At 44.3% G+C, this 15911-nt stretch overlaps 1 protein-coding gene across 1 annotated transcript in view; it reads right to left on the bottom strand.

Annotated features, from left to right (window-relative positions):
• The window catches only part of WIPF3 (WAS/WASL interacting protein family member 3), a 37005-nt gene that overhangs the window by 3136 nt on the left and 17958 nt on the right, over positions 1 to 15911 (bottom strand). Inside the window, exons 5-9 of the mRNA XM_030479127.1 lie at positions 6058 to 6190; positions 5327 to 5455; positions 3079 to 3822; positions 1403 to 1549; positions 633 to 734 (exon numbers count right to left, since the gene is read on the bottom strand). Of these exons, the coding sequence (XP_030334987.1) occupies positions 633 to 734; positions 1403 to 1549; positions 3079 to 3822; positions 5327 to 5455; positions 6058 to 6190 (1255 nt within the window). The remainder of the gene's footprint in view (positions 1 to 632; positions 735 to 1402; positions 1550 to 3078; positions 3823 to 5326; positions 5456 to 6057; positions 6191 to 15911) is intronic.

The following is a 15911-nucleotide window of genomic DNA, read 5'->3' as shown; positions in this document are numbered from 1 at the left end:
ATAATACAGAAAAGACAGGGGTTTGCAAAAAGCAGGATATGGACATGAGATCTTTCAGCACCTTTAACTACCAGTTTTCAAAGCTGGATAGGTGAACTTCTGCTGTTACCACAGTGACCTGATACCCAGTTTTTAAGTTAAGGGGGGAAGCAGGTTCAGTCATTCATTACTTTCCTCACAAGGCTCAGGTACTAAGTCCCTTTGTTACTCAGGTATGTCAAACACTGTGTAGGATTTAACTCAAAACACATGATGGAAGACACTGATCAAGTCACCTTTCTTTTGTGATTTTACAAGTTCATGAACAAAAAACCCCAACTGAGTAGCTGCCTAAGTCTGCTTACGTGACACCACCGTTTTTAACATTAAGGGCTCTGCAAATTCAGCACTCCACAGAACACAGCCTGCATGCCAAGCCACATCATTTTATTTTTAGCTACTAAGACTTTAATTAATTAAGTGCTTTTCATTATATCTTTGGTCCCTGTTACCACTGTAACATCACATTCCTCTCTGTTCCTATGCTAGCAGCCCAGTTCTTCACGTTAATGCTGCTTTCTGTTCTTTATTTTCACTCCCTGCTTTTAATCCTATTGGATAATTATTGGATTCTCTCACATTTACACACTTACCTCTAGCTATCTTGCTGGGGTAGATTTTCTGAAATGGCTTGAATTCATCAGGTGGGGGAAAATCTTCCACAGAATGGAAAGTAAATTTCGATTCAAAGTCATCTGGGAAGTTTCAGAGAAATAAACATCAGTCACTGTTAGAGAGATACTTTATAATGCCACAAGTCACTTCAACTTAAAATGCTGACTCGTTTTCCCCTGGAACTGATAGTGGCTCATTCTGTGTAACCAATCTTGGTGAATACTTCTGTGAGCCATCCAAGTTTTCTGGCTTAATTGCAAACACTGCCTGCTACTAACTGAAGTTCAGCTTCTGGCTGCCGTTCCAGTTTCCTGCATTGATGATATTGTGGTAACAGAGGTTATTCCTAGGTGGTTTTCAAGCCATTTAGCTAAGAATGAATGGCCAATTCATCAGACCACAAAAATAATTCTTAGCAGTCTTTGCTTTATAGGATTGAAGCTACGAAATATCCACAAACTGGTTTTAAGAATAATAATATAAGGACACTATGGCAACTTTTCACAATCTTAAATAATTCTGCAGGTAGCTCATGCTTTTCTTGTCTACTGGGTGATTCAAAGCCTTCGTGAAAAGCCTTCATTTTCTCTCATATAAGGTCGTACAAAAATGTTTCTAATGGTTCTGGTTATACTACCCTGTTACTGCTGTGAGAAAGTCTTGACTGACTTTTTGATGTCTGAGACACGTAGGGTTTTGTACTAAAATTATTAACTAAGGCTAAGAGATCTGATTTAGAGGATATTACCGATGATGTGCATGTTTCCATTTTTAAGTGGTGGGTAGGGGTCGTGAGCTGCAGCCCAGGCTGAGACTCCAGACTTGCTCGTAAGCTCAGTTGTAGGTGATCTTGCAGGTGGCTGTGGAGGTGTGGATAGCTTCCCAGCACCAGTTCCTGAAATAGCAGCAGCAGACCAGCACATAAACATCATCATGACTTAACAAACCGAGCATAAGCTTTGCAGAAGAGGGGGGGAAGCACAGAAGGAGCGCAATATTGGGGGCAAATGTACTCAGCTTCATAGCTGCTGTTTGTCCAGCCTGACCGTGGATTTAGAGCATTAAGTACTGAATTTAAGTCACTATGCTAGTTCTAGTTCTAAGGAAAGTCCAACATTCTGAAGTATGGTTTTGTCCCTGTCTGGAGGGGAAGACTATCATTCCACTTTCACAAGAACAGGCAGTTTCTTTAACGAAAAATACACAAAATCAAACCAAACCCAACCATGCTGGATGGTATCTCTAAAAGAAAACAATTTCCTGACACCCTGGCAGCTATGCAGCAGTATTACCATCATTCTTGTGCATTTCACTGAGGAGTTGCAAGAGCCATTGAAGTTTGCATCTTCTGGGCACACCTACCGCAGGCACTGTGTAAGGGGGAAGGAGCCCAAGGCCTCTCCAAACTGCTGCTCCCCCTGGATAGCCAGGAGACAGGCAGGCTAATTTGATGGAAACCTTGAAAGTCGAACCACCACGTGGCACAGACAGCTCAATAACATAACAGTTCATCTGACAGTTCCTGAGCAGCATTAATCCCCATCACGAAGCACCTGACCTGCACACGGCCTTTCCCATGGCTGTCAAAGGGAACCAGTAATCTTCCTCTCGACATGTGGCTGCTGAAGTACAGGGTACAGAACATCCTGCTCAGATGTGCCTTATTAAGGAGCTGTCTCCATTTCTCAAACACACACAGATCTAGCCTCATTTTTTTTTAATTATCTTCATTATATCAGAGAAGTCTGATAAATGTCCTCCATCTGCTCAAGGACACACTAACTCATATCCCCACTTCCCAAGCAGTCTGAGAAACCTTTGGCCCTACTGCCTTAATCATGGGAGGCACTGGCTGCTCCTCTGCTGAAGAGCAGAGGAGTGCACCCATATTGCCTTTGCTCATCTATGGCTGGAGCTGCCCCATCTATGTTTTATTCTCTCCTGTAACATTCCCAGCCACTGCCAATATTGCTCCATACTGCAGCGGCACAGCAGTAGAGGGATGCTGTGGCTAGGCTGGCACTCGAGCAGCTGCAATGGGGCAGACACAGTGATGTACACTCCACTGCCCTACCTGAGAGTGTTAGGAGACTGTTAGGAGATTGCTGGAGATGCACCAATGCCAACACAAAGGCAAGAAGCAGCCCAGCAGTCCTAAAATGTTGCTTCCACGGATCAGCATGTTGCTTCCAAGAATCACAGGTTAAACTATATGGCACACGTGCCCAGGGCTAAGAAGAACCTGGCAATCTCACATGCACGCCATGCAAACCTACACGTGTTCCTCCCATGCCATGGACTTCACCCTTCAGCTGCAGCTCACCCTCATCCCTCCAAGCTCTCCAGCCACCAGTGCAGTTTCCATGGCTGGCCAAAGGGAAAAAGAGCCTCCCCTCTTCCAGCATTCCAGCATGCTGCTCTCACCTGCGCCTCGGCCGGGCCTCTTCTTCCTGGTCTCCGGTGCCACCGCTGCGGGCTGAGGGATGCCGGGGGTGGGAGGGAGCGGCAGGGACTGGATGCTGCTTGGCTTGTGGAATTGCGACAGCAAGTTGGGAGACTTGGGGGGCAGCGGAGGGGGCACGTCAGCGCTGCCGGGAGCGCTGTTAAAGGCTGGGGAGGGCGGGAAGGAGAGCCTGTTGGAGGTCAGGGGGTGCGCGTGGGGCGGAGGGGGAGGCGGGGGGGGCGGTGTGGGGGGCAGACAGTCCCTGCCTTCAGCTGGGGCGGGAGCAGCAGCCGGGAAATCGGTTGTCCTGCTCGGAAACCCGCAGGGGGGCACGAAGGGCAGGGGAGGAGGAGGTGGTGGTGGGGGGGGTGCGTGTGAAGCACCTGCCTGAAACTTAGTGAGTTTGTCAGGCTGAGGAGGCAGCGGGGCCGGAGGAGCCGCGCTGGGGGACACCCCCTTGGGAGGGGGCAGAGCGGGAGGAGGAGGGAAGGTGAGGGAAGGTTTGCTGGAAGCAGGCGGCGGTGGAGGCGGGGCCGGCAGGCTGGGCCGCCCGGGGCCTGCCCCAGCTCCACGGGGGGTGCTGGGGGGCTCTGGTGGGGCAGCTGCCCTGGGGCTTTCAGTGGGCTGCGAGGGGACGCTGCTCGCCTTGGCGGCGCTGCTGTTCGGTGGGGCAGCGGGCTTCGGAGCCGCTGCTCGGATCCCAGGGAGCTGCCCGGGCTTCCCAGCTGGAAAACAGGTAACACACGTTATACACTGGCTTTTTGTTCCCGCTCCTCAGGCAAAACACTGCAAAGGATGAGCTCTTAATCTTCCTCTCCCCAGTGGTGACCCCGAGTGACTTAATTCTTCCAAAACACCTCATAATCCAACATGTTGCCCCTGCTGTAATGGGGCTTAGGGGTGATGGCTTCCAGTGGGCACCAGGGACTCCGCTCCCCTCCTGGCTCCTCAGTTTCTACAAAATGGAACAGTTTTAAGGAGAAGCGGCTTTTCTGCAGAGGCCTGGGGTGGTTCATACCAGCCTCATGTGCCTGGTACAGCCTGCTGAACATCCACGAGCCGTCTGCTTGGAGGAACCGAGAGTCCTAGCAAAAAGGCCTCAAAGAACACAAGCAGACTGACATGCATCACCTCGCTTCCTTGAAGTGCTCGCTTAAGATTAAAAACTTCACACCAACTTTACATAAATCTCAGTCCCATGGATAAAAGTCAAGGTCTTAAAAGCAGTGCCCAAAGGCTTTCCATAATGTACAGGTTCAGATGTTTCCTTTTCAACAGCAAATGCCCAAACACTTGACCTTACAAAATGTATTTTCTTGATTAAATGTCAAGGATTTTTCACAAAGCAAGATGTCAAGAAAGGCATCTCATTCTGTATTCACATAGTCTGATAGGCATGGTCATAGTTTCAACAACTCACAGCAGCTGCTGCAGGTGATGCTATGTGAGGAAGCCCTAGCACAGGCAGTGCTGTGCATCCTGGGTTTGCCTTCCAGGAGAAAACCACCAACCCCGGATATACAGCCAAGTTCTGTCTTTCCCTGCACATACCTGCTTTGTTCTGTGCTGCCTGAGCAGGCACCAGCTGCCCAGCAGGGCCAGAGGCCATTGCTGCCACTCTAAAGTCACCCCTCACTGATGCTGGCGCTTCCTGAGGTGAAAGCAGCAGTAGGGCTCCCACACATGCCCCCCTCCTGCCTTTGTGAAGCAACAAGAACCTTCTTTTTCAGCTCAATAAACTACCTTCTTGGCTCAAAACTGTGCTTTATAAAATCCAGAGGGCAAAAATCTTAAATGTGGATCTTTAACACACAAGCCCATAATACCATAGAAATACACACTAATGGAGGGAGGGAAATAGGACTGCTTTACAATTTGTGCTGAAGTTGATAAGCTCAGAGTTCAATGCTCTATTGGAGGCACGATTAAAAGTTTTCATTAAACTAATATAAAAAGCCTCAATTAAACCCCTGTACAATCTATTCAATTTCTTTCCTACCTCATGTAGAGACAGCTTATTATTTGCATTTAAAATGGAACAAGGCACCTGAGATCTAGAAAGATGCTTTTAAGCACATCATTATTAATTGAGCCTTCCATAGGCACATGATGAACTAAGGCTTCAGAAAAAACCCCATTAGAAATCAATCAATAAAGCTCATGGCAAGGTACTTTTACCCCAAATTACACTTCCCCCCAGCTATTCATTGACACAAATGAAGCCCTTACCCGACATGTCCCTCTGGCCTGCTGGTCTGAGGACAGGAAAGCCACCCGCAAACAAGCCTCCCAGGGGCTGCGGGGAGCCGCTTTTGTTAACAGCTGGATTAACTCCATCTCTGTTAGTTCCTTTGGGTTCTGTTAGAAAGAATAAAAAACCAGGGTATATCAGAAAGTCACTTCATCCTCACACTGCTAAGACTCGGCACCAAACACAGCCAAGACCAGGCTTTTTCCTCTTCAGGCAGACTCAGCAAGGAAAGTTACTGGTAATACAGTGAACTGCCATTACTCTCTGACCCATATCTTGGAGCAAAGCACCGTCTGGTACTTTGTAATCTCACATCAATAATGACACCAGAAAAGTTGTGTTAGCCAACATTAAATTTATGCTTCCAGATTTCTTTGGTATTTTTTGTTCTTATTTAGTAAAGAACAACTCTTCCACTAGAGCCAACAATTCCCACTTAAGCAAATATTTTATTGAGAAACTCTCAAAGGTTTCTTCATTTGTGATTTTTTTTGGATGAGGAATCCCTGTTAAGGCGATATCCAGTTACAGAGCTATTATGAAGTGTTGATAGTTACTGATCTTCGAGCAAGATGCAAGTTTAGAAAGTGTCCCCTCTCCGCATCCTAGAGCCCTGTGAAGATGCAGCCCTTCAGTTTGAACACTGTCCAGCTGACCTCCACGACTGAGGGAAGCTCACCCAGGACCTTGCTCAGGGGCACACACTTACTCTCAATTTGTGGTGCGCTGCGATCATTGATTTGAGTCACTTTTCTTAAGCGAGTTCCCTGCTGGATATCAGCTAAGAGTGCATTCCGTGCCTTTTGGTCTTCCTTTCGCAACTTTGGTACCTCCGAACTTGCCTGTGGATGAGAAGAGCATTAGATGGGAGGTACACACAGAAATGCATGCTTCAAAACAACACATAGGCAAACACGGGGTAGAAGATTCAAAATAGACCATCCTTGGCAGCTGTCATTTCAAGGCCTTTGTGTTGAATCAACAAGAACAGGATTCAATTGTACAGGAGGCAGGAAAGCTGAAAGGTTAAGACAGAAAGCGGAACAGGGGAAGGTCAGGTTAGATATAAGGAAGAAGTTCTTTACTGTGAGGGTGGTGAGGCACTGGAATGGGTTGCCCACAGAAGAGGTAAATGCTCCATCCCTGGCAGTGTTCAAGGCCAGGTTGGACAGAGTCTTGGTCGACATGGTCTAGTGTGAGGCGTCCCTGCCCATGGCAGGGGGTTGGAACTAGATGATCTTAAGGTCCTTTCCAGCCCAAACCATTCTATCATTTATGATTCTTTGAAAACAAAAAAATCAACTTGGTGATAGCATTCTGAAAGCAAAACAGAAACTTGAAAATACTTATCCAGCTGCTGAATTAATAAAATGTCTAATTTCCTCATCTTAAACGAAGAATTATACCAATACAGCGTTACTTGTGGTTATTTCTGTACTTGTTAAACCAAAACCAAAACGAAGGTAGCTCCGCAGAGCCCCACTAGATGGCACTCCAGGCCGCTGCTAATGCCCGCCGCATTCCTGACCCCTGATGTAAAACTCAGAATTATAACCTGGCCAAGGCTGTAACCGTATATTATTTTAAAATATTAGAAACCCCCCACACTATCACAGAGTTTCCTAATCTGAAGCAGCGCTGCCTGCCCTTGTGCTTGCGGGACAGCGTGTCCCACTGCCCAGTAAGCCAGCCCAGAAAAGCTGCCTGTATAAGCAGCATTAGACCAGCCAGAACTCACATTCCACTCACATTTTCTGTAAGCTGACAATACTCACTGTGAGAAATGGAAATACCATAACTGCAACAGGGTGATTCCCCTTCTCACAAAAAGCTTTTTGCCCGTATCTTCAACTTCACACCTCTCGACTCCCGCTAATGACTTTGCTGTATTGGGACAACCAGGATCGAAATGGATCTGATCAAGACTTGTGTTTAAAATTAGATCCAGCAGCTGTCTTTTCGTTTCCGGGTTCAAGTGTCCATATATTATGCCAGCTGTCCACTTCATCTCCCTGATCTACTTCTCTGAGCAGATAGGCTACTGGAATATGAAGGTTTGATATTCCAATAGCTATTAGGCGAAAATACCCCACTTGTGACAAGCTGTATTTGTGACTGACCCGGGACTTGTTATCACTGTACCATGGCTAAGAGATTAATTTGTTCACAATCCGTAGCATATAAAAGCAGGAACACTATTCTGCAGGCCCATAATGCAGCAAACGAGCTGCCTTTCTCTTACAATAGATCCCCTTACTTCAAGCACAACTCAGTCCCATGCCCCAGCTGCCACTTCTTCCTCCTTGTGTACGTGAGAGATACAATCTTCCCTGCCCAGCCTGCTGGACTCGGGTGATTGATTAGCTGCTGAGTAGCTTGATACGGATTCTCTTTTTCCATTACAAAGTCAAGACGTTCTGGGGTGTACTGTTGCCTGGTTGCACAGCACTCAGAGCTCGCTCCTTTGGATTTCTTGTCTGCTGCCTGCACTCCCAAGGCCAGTGACAGTCCCTGTCAATAACCATTTCCCCACATAAGTAAGTATCTCATCCCTCACCTACTGGTGTCCTGCCTGTGCAAACCCGTGTTTTTACCATATTGCTTTGTGATACACAGTCAGAAAGGCACCTTCCTCCCTTTGATTAAGAAATTAATCTGGGATGCACACTTATGCTATGCCTGCAATCCATAGTACAAGAGCAGATACCAAACATGTAAGTTGTGTATCAAGAGAAAAATAAAAAGAGGAACTCGATGGTGCTGAATCTTCAATCCTGATCACATGCGATAGAAGCATTTCGGCATGAAGACAAATATATTTTGAGTCACTGAGGAAAAAGAGCTGCAAGACAAAAGATGTAATCCTGAGGCTACTTTCTCCTCTGCCATCCGCAGGGCAGCCACATTTATTTACACAAAGAGAAACATCTCAATCTTTCAATGAAAATCAGAAGGGAAGAGAAGAATGTGAAGATCACTTGTTTTATCAGATGCCGGAGCTGCCTCAGGTAACACAGGGTGAAATTAAATTCCATACTTTATTCACATGAACTGGTGAGGGAACGGTGGGTTCTCATTACCTTAGTAACCACTAGGTTATTCTGCTACTATTTCAGACACAAAGAATGGCACATTCAATACATTCTTGGAAACAGAACAGATCAAACCACATGTGTAAATAGCCTGAATGTAAATGAACTACCCGCTTTTCATCTCACCAAACTCCACTACTTTTGTCTTCAATGTCCTAAATTACATGCTCAGCTTTGAGTAAGGTATAGGGTCAATGCTTGAGCTCCAAAGTACCGGTAAACAGGGAAGTACCATCAAATCACAATATCTAGAGTGACGTTCCATAATGTAAATCACCAGTGATGGAAATAAATAAGCATTTCAGAATTTGCAGCTGATAACTTAGACTGGCAGAGAAATTAATGAGGACAGCATGGTTATACAGAGATCCAGACCACTGCAGGTTGAGGAGCTGAGGAAAAGAACAACAAATCGAAACATGCTCCCCCGCAACATTGGGAAAAAAAAAAATAAAGGAGTAAAAAAAGACAAAAAACCCCAGAAGATGCACAAGGTATAAATGCAAAACTGAAAACGACTGGATGAGAAGTTCTGGCCATACCTCTGAAACGAAAGCCTGCGTTCAGAGTGCCACAAGCCTGAACGTGGCTGTGGGCTCCAGCAGTGTGCCTGGCCTCTTAGCACAGCGCTGTGGCAGGGAGGGACAGCACACTCCTCTGAGATATTTTACCCTTTCAGAAAAAATCACCCAAGCAAAAATGGAATTACAGGTTCAGTTCTGGCCTGCAGATCTTTAAAATAACGTTGGAAAACTGGAGCTGCACAGGAAAGAGCCAAAGTGGTATTCAAAAAGGATGGAGGAAACAGTTCAGGTTTTAGCAGCTCAGTCTGGTCCTGCTAGCCCTGAAATCTACATGCGGGTGGTCTGCCTGCACAACACACTGACCTTCACAGGGAAATGATGGTGAGAACTCAGCAGAGACAGCGATTTGCTGAATTAATGGAAGACACGGCCAGGGAAGCTCTGATTAGCAAGCAGCAAGCATGGGAGCAGCAAGACTGACAGTTCCCCGCAGCAATGGGCTGCGGGTGGCAGCAGACTATCAATTTCTTGGGCTTCAGATCAAGGCTGGATCGTCTCTGTCAGAAGTGCTTCTTGTGAAGCACAAGCCATTATGCCCCATGCAGAGCTACTTGCACTGACGTGCAGTACCTTGCAGTGGGCAGGAAGCCCGTGGTTCTTAACAGTTTCTTCCACTGACGAGTTCTGTGAAAGTGAATCATTTTGTTTAAGAGACCAGCTCTGTTTATGCTGCATACATGGACCACACAAGGTCTGGCTCTGATTAATTGCAATCTTAACACCCTAAACTGCATTGCATCAGGCAAATTACTTGCCAAGAGACTTCTGGTTTTAAGCAAAACGGACTGAAATCCGTGGCAATGAGCTGCATTTTTTGGTATATGACTGCTGAGATACTTGCATCACCTTGGGAAAGTCACTTTACGTCTTGCAAGACAGATGGGAGCATCGACCTACCCTCTGGGCTCCCGTGACACTTAAAATATTTAAGAGGTATACGTGCTCAGATACTAAACTGATGTAAATGCAGAAGGCACCAGGCACTTGATGAAGTTTATGGTAGTGCTAACTATTGTCTTTCAGATTTTAAAGAGCACCCCTGCACACAGAAAAGGGGAAATCCTCTGGACGCCAGGCAGGTACTTCAGGTCACAGTGGACTCATACCCTGTCCCATAAATGGGTTATATTTACTCTGATTTTTAAACATGCTCTTTCCTGAATTTGCAAAATACTTTTGGGAAGTGTCGTAAACATGACAGTTGCAGCAAAAATGTACCTCCAGCCTTCTGGACAACCAGTAGCCAGGCAGTCACAGGCCTTTGTTTCACAATAATCCCATCAGCTGATGGGAAAAGAGGATCCGGTACTCCAGCCCCATAATAGGTAGGAGCCATAAGTAAGGTAAAATAAAGCATGATCGCATCGAAAGGCACTACATTCTCTTTTCTTTCAGAGAATATTTATACTCCTAACATGTAATGAATTGTATCATCACAGTAGATTCCCATTCTTGGTCACTTTTTATGGGAAATATTGGGGAAATATTGGGTGTATCTGAACTAGATGAAAAAACTAAACCAAAAAGAAGTCAAAATACATTTAGCTTATCCCTAACTATCTATTTGGCGAGATACGTACCAACAAAATTAAAAATCAATCAATTTCACACACAGTATTTTATTATGGGCAGAAAGAGAGCTCTCTCTTTTGCTGACAATTTCATTTATTTCTATGAATCTGGTGTCAATCACCCTTCCCCTCTCCCATGCCCAATTTTTTCACCCTAGACAAAAAAAAAAAAAGGACTTAATACAGACATCAAGAAGAGATGCTGGCAGAAGGCATAAGCAGCATGTATTTTAGTAAAAGAAGAGTTTGAGGACACCCCTTAACAAACCCTTGCCTTTTTATTATTTTTTCTCTGCCATGCTCAGCCAAACCTGCACAGACAGGGGCTGAGCCAAGGCATCTTCACCAATGCAAGGGGCAACACCTCAGGTTTGGCTTCTGAGGAAAGGAAAGACGTTGCAGCAAGATAAAGATGAGGACTGGAATTAGGTGAGGGGATTGGAAGTAATTGATCTTAAGGTCCTTTCCAACCCTCACCATCCTATGATTCTATGAAAGAAGGATGAACAGAAAGCTCTAGGGTAAGGGGTGCTGGATCACAGACACACACATTCATGGAAACCAGAGTTCCTGGGCCAGTGCTGGGCCTCTCTAGCATCCGATCTGACATGATTCAGATCCCAAACTTACATTAAGAAATGCAGAAGAAAAAGTGTACAGACATGTCAATGGACAATTAAAACCACCACGTAGAACAGCAGACAGGGCAAAAGCAGCAATAGCCACATAGGCAACGTGGTCAGTAATGTGACAGTGCCGAGCCTGGCCAAAGAAATCATGCACCAATAGTGAGAGACAACTGAAACATCTATACCTTAATTCAAGCACTTGCAAAGCATCAAGGAAGAGCCCGAACAATTGGAATTATAACAAAAGTCCCCATCCAAATATTACTCCTATATTAACAATAAGTAGAATTCTGGTATAAACATATATAGATTGATCAGGAAAGAGGACAATAAAGGTGAAGGTAGCTGTATGATGCTGCATGTGCATCATGTCAGAATGAATACTGAGAGGAAAACACAGCTTTTTGGGGGTTGGTAAATCATCTGAGGAAGGATGACGGGTGTTCTCACCACCCATATGGCACAGCAAGGCTCTCCAAATAGGAGAGCACGGAGGGAGAGAGGATGAGTGGGTCCCCATCCAGCCATAAGGCTTCAGCTCCTTTGAAGGAAAGCCAGGCACAGGGCTGGTGCTCACAGCAGGCTTGGAGGGCACAGACATAGAGTAAGGGGCCTTAAGGGGCAACATCCAGCTAAAATACCCTTCTGGGAGCACCAGTGATGAAAATAAGTGGACTAAGAACAGGGGAGACCTGCTTGCAAGCAACTTACTCCATAACTTCCTTCTACTTAATCACAAGCTCCTGACCACAAATGTTCCATAAGGAGATCTTTGTAACCATCAGGACTGATGTATTTACATGAATTAAACTCTTCAAAGACTGCACCTTTTTCCAAACAAGAACTGAGATTTAAAAAGAAAATATATTGACAGTAAGATGCCAGAACATTCTAACAAGCTACAATGTCATAATTTTTTAATAGAAGAATGAGGTTGTTTAGGAACAAGGTAGAAAATGGAAGATGACCAAAAATCTCAGTGTAAGCTAGCCAGGATATCTTCCTTGACATCGTATAGGATTATAGAAGTAATCTATGCATTTGTGACCCAACAGGAAATCTGAAACACCAGAGGAACTTGTTCTCCCAAGATGAATCCCCTATTAGTAGATTAGAATTATGCCAAGAATTCATGATTTTGTATTTGCAGCAGCAGCAGTTTGCCCAGCAGGCAGGAGCATTGCTTTTACAATGAATTCTCAGAGCGGCAGCTAAAGCCTCCCCTGGGAATGTGCTGAGAAACACAATTGCAACAAAAAGCTTATTAAAATAATGAAATAAACCCAGTTTCCAGCAAGTCACAAACAGAAGTATAATAGAGAAAAATATTGTCATCCTTCTTGAAGTTACTTTAAACATGCATCAGGTGTGGTTTCACACAGGTACTGTCAAATACAAAGTAAAATCATCAAAACAATCCCCTCTTCCAGCTTAAGGAAAAACCCAACAAGTCTCAACAACAAAGCATGTGACTTCTTTCATTTTACATATTTTAACCTGTTTGCTTATAAAGAAGCTTGTGAGATCTGGTACGTGCGAGTTTGGGTTCATCTACTTACAACAGAGCCCTGACCTCTGATTTAAAGCTTTTTAGTTATGGGAAACCTCACCACAGTGCAAGACTCCACCTGCAGAGTCAATCGCAAGATCAGAGCCGCTTCTTGTGTTTCTGCTGTGTAGCATAGGGTGAAACTAATTAATTCCTGGCACTTGGTCTACCTGGCTAAACACAGCAGTCTCTCAGCCTTCAAGCAAGCTCAGCTTCAAACGCTTCCCATGAGAGCGCGGTCACTCTCCAGCCAACTTTTCTGAGGGAAAGCACATGAGGGGACCTGCCAAATAGCTTCCTGGCAGCCAATAAAGGCATTGTTTCAAGAGAATGACAGGACCAGCATTTCATGATCCCATCTACACCCAGCTCAATAATGATTAACCGTGATCTCAGTCTCCATCGCACATAGTTCTGCAATCTGAACCTGCCAGGTTGAAAAGGCCATCGAGCAATGTGTGTACTTAGATAGGCTGTGCCTACACTAGGCTTGTTCCTCAACTTCTAGCAAGGGAAGTACAGTGCAGCAGCTGTTACAGATCTCTTCCTGGGGTTTTAGCCACGGCCTAGTCCTGGCATTAGTCCCAAGTACTGAGGCGTTTCAGTGTGAGCAGAGCCCAGTGCCTGCTCTGCTCTAGCATCCAGCTGCTCAAAATGTACCAGCAGAAACAGTGGCAGGAACAAAAAAATGAAAGAATAGCATAGCAGGAGTTTCTCTTCTTTACACCTACATTCCAGTGCTCATTTCAACCACCACTGTGCCCAATAAAACCCTCTTCATTTTACGTTAGCACTGCTCCATCAGGCAATGTAAAATCTTGTCTACTTAAACATTCAACTGGTCCTGTTACTAATGGAGCAGTGGGCTTATTAACAAGGGTGTAATTAAAGTTTTCCAGTGTGGGTTGCTACATTTCTGTGCCTGAATGCAAAAGTGCAACAGAATCAATATGATGGTTTATACCTGCTGAGCCATTTAGCTTTTCCGTGGGTATTTAACCTTCTGACACCCACATTTTAAATACAAATTCTGGCTGTTCTTTCACTAAAAGAAAGTATGCAGTAACAGAAGCCACCAAAATGGGGGCAGTATGAAATCAAAACTGCTCTAGAAGTGTTTCCCAGCAGTTCAGAAAGATCGTAAGTCAGATACCAAAAATACCCTGAGACTGGCTTCAAAAATAAATCTGAATTTCACTGTTTGATTTCTAATTCTTTTTTTATTCAAATTCTCAAGATTTCCTCTGCATCAATGACAACAGAAATCAAAATTCTTATGTAAACAGGAAAACTGAGACCTTGGCATTGCAATGGAAACATCAAACAGCATGAGGCTGAATATACTGTTGGGAGAGCTGGTGATGCTACCGCTGTTTATTCTCTCTGTCTACCATAGGTGAGTCCCCACAATGACAAAGGTGATAACAAAATATCCAACATGTGATAGCCTATATGTATCACAAATTAATCTCTGTTCTAAGAACATTTCTCCCACCCAGTTACCTGTATAGAAGCTACTGATCGTTTTGACATGCTTTTTAGCATCTACGCAAAATTATGGTCAGCCCAAAATAAGAGAAGAGTGAGAAATCACATTTCTTGCAATGTCACCTTCCAGCCATGCAGAGAAGTCCAACTCAAGTATCGCTATAATTCTGGGTTCTCTTTTAATTAAAAGGCTACAAGTGTAGCATTAATTGACAGATGGAATTTAATATGTAGCCACTGCGTACTGCTTTTCCAGGGCAATATTACCTTGTGATTAGAATGGTAAATTAATCTATTAGCTCTCTGCAGCTAGGCTGCATCTACTACATGGGCTTGATCATTTACACTGGTACCTCTGGGACATGCTGCAATTTCCATACTTCTATGTGGAAAATTATACAGGTGAAAAACAGCAAGAATAAAAAAATTATACATTTAAATGCTTTCCATTCCATTCAGAGAACATGTACAGCACATAACATTACGAAGAAACTTGCAAAACAGAAATTACCATCTAAATACATTAAATGTGCTCACCTAAGAGATCTCAAGTAAAGCATTCAAGATTAGCACATATGAACACGCATGCCCTTGTACCTGTCCACATGAAACACACAGAGCAATATTAGTATTAAGGTTTTCTTTACACCTTCCAAACCTTTTCTCTCTCTCACTTACCCCTCCTACATTTGTCGACTATAAGAATAGAAGGCTAAAGCAGCAACACTTCAAGATGCCATAGCTACGCAATCACATGCTTTCCACTACCTGAAAATTAAGTGAAATAAACCACACAAAGGCACAGCACTTTTTTCTATATAATTGCCTCTCACTTCTTTATGACAGCAGACTGGTATGAGACGTGATACACTATTAAAACGCTATAAATCGGTTTCCTTTATTTTGGTTGGAACAAAGCATCCTCAAAGATTTCAGCTGCACTTAGCCCAGCCTTTAGCACAGTCTGCACAATGGCCAGTCATCAACAAGATCCACTCTATCTGCAATAAAAATGATCTAGTATCTCCTGACTTAGGGAATTCATGACAAAGTACTAAATGTCATCTTACTCACAGCTCACATAGAATTTTAATAAACATATTCCTTCATCTTTTGTAATTGGCACTATACATGATTCTGTTCTTCCGGTGTTATGCTTGCACAGCTAGGGGTCTGAATGAAAACTGGAGAATTACCTTAATTTTTACAATAAATGATTAGCAAGCATGCACAAACATTTATGCATACACACACTTACAAGCACACATTCTCTTGTGTTTGGTAAGACCAAATCAAAACACCATAAATCATCATTACCTTCAACCAAGCTGTTTTGCATACGTTGTTTTTTCCTCCTTCCAAAGAACAGTAGTGCTAAATGTCATAGGAGCAAACCCAGCTCCCACACAGCTTCAGAAAAGCACTGCAGCTCTGAATTTGTTGGGAAGGCTGAAGAAAACAGCTCGACAAGGTTTACACTCTGACAACTGCATGAAGGAGGAGAAAAAAGCATTCCTCCAAGGAAAACTACCAGTTGATGTTTTTCTTAACCTTGGAAATCCACCTCTGTAAATTGTGCATTTATCGCAGTGTTATACCATGAGGAATTGCTTTTCTGAGTTTTTTACTACAGGAGAAGAAAGCAAGGTC

The sequence above is a fragment of the Strigops habroptila genome, chromosome 1 (assembly GCF_004027225.2).
Source record: "Strigops habroptila isolate Jane chromosome 1, bStrHab1.2.pri, whole genome shotgun sequence".
NCBI classification, from domain to species: domain Eukaryota; kingdom Metazoa; phylum Chordata; class Aves; order Psittaciformes; family Psittacidae; genus Strigops; species Strigops habroptila.
Note: the sequence above shows the minus strand (reverse complement) of the source record. Positions and strands in the feature narration are given on the sequence as shown.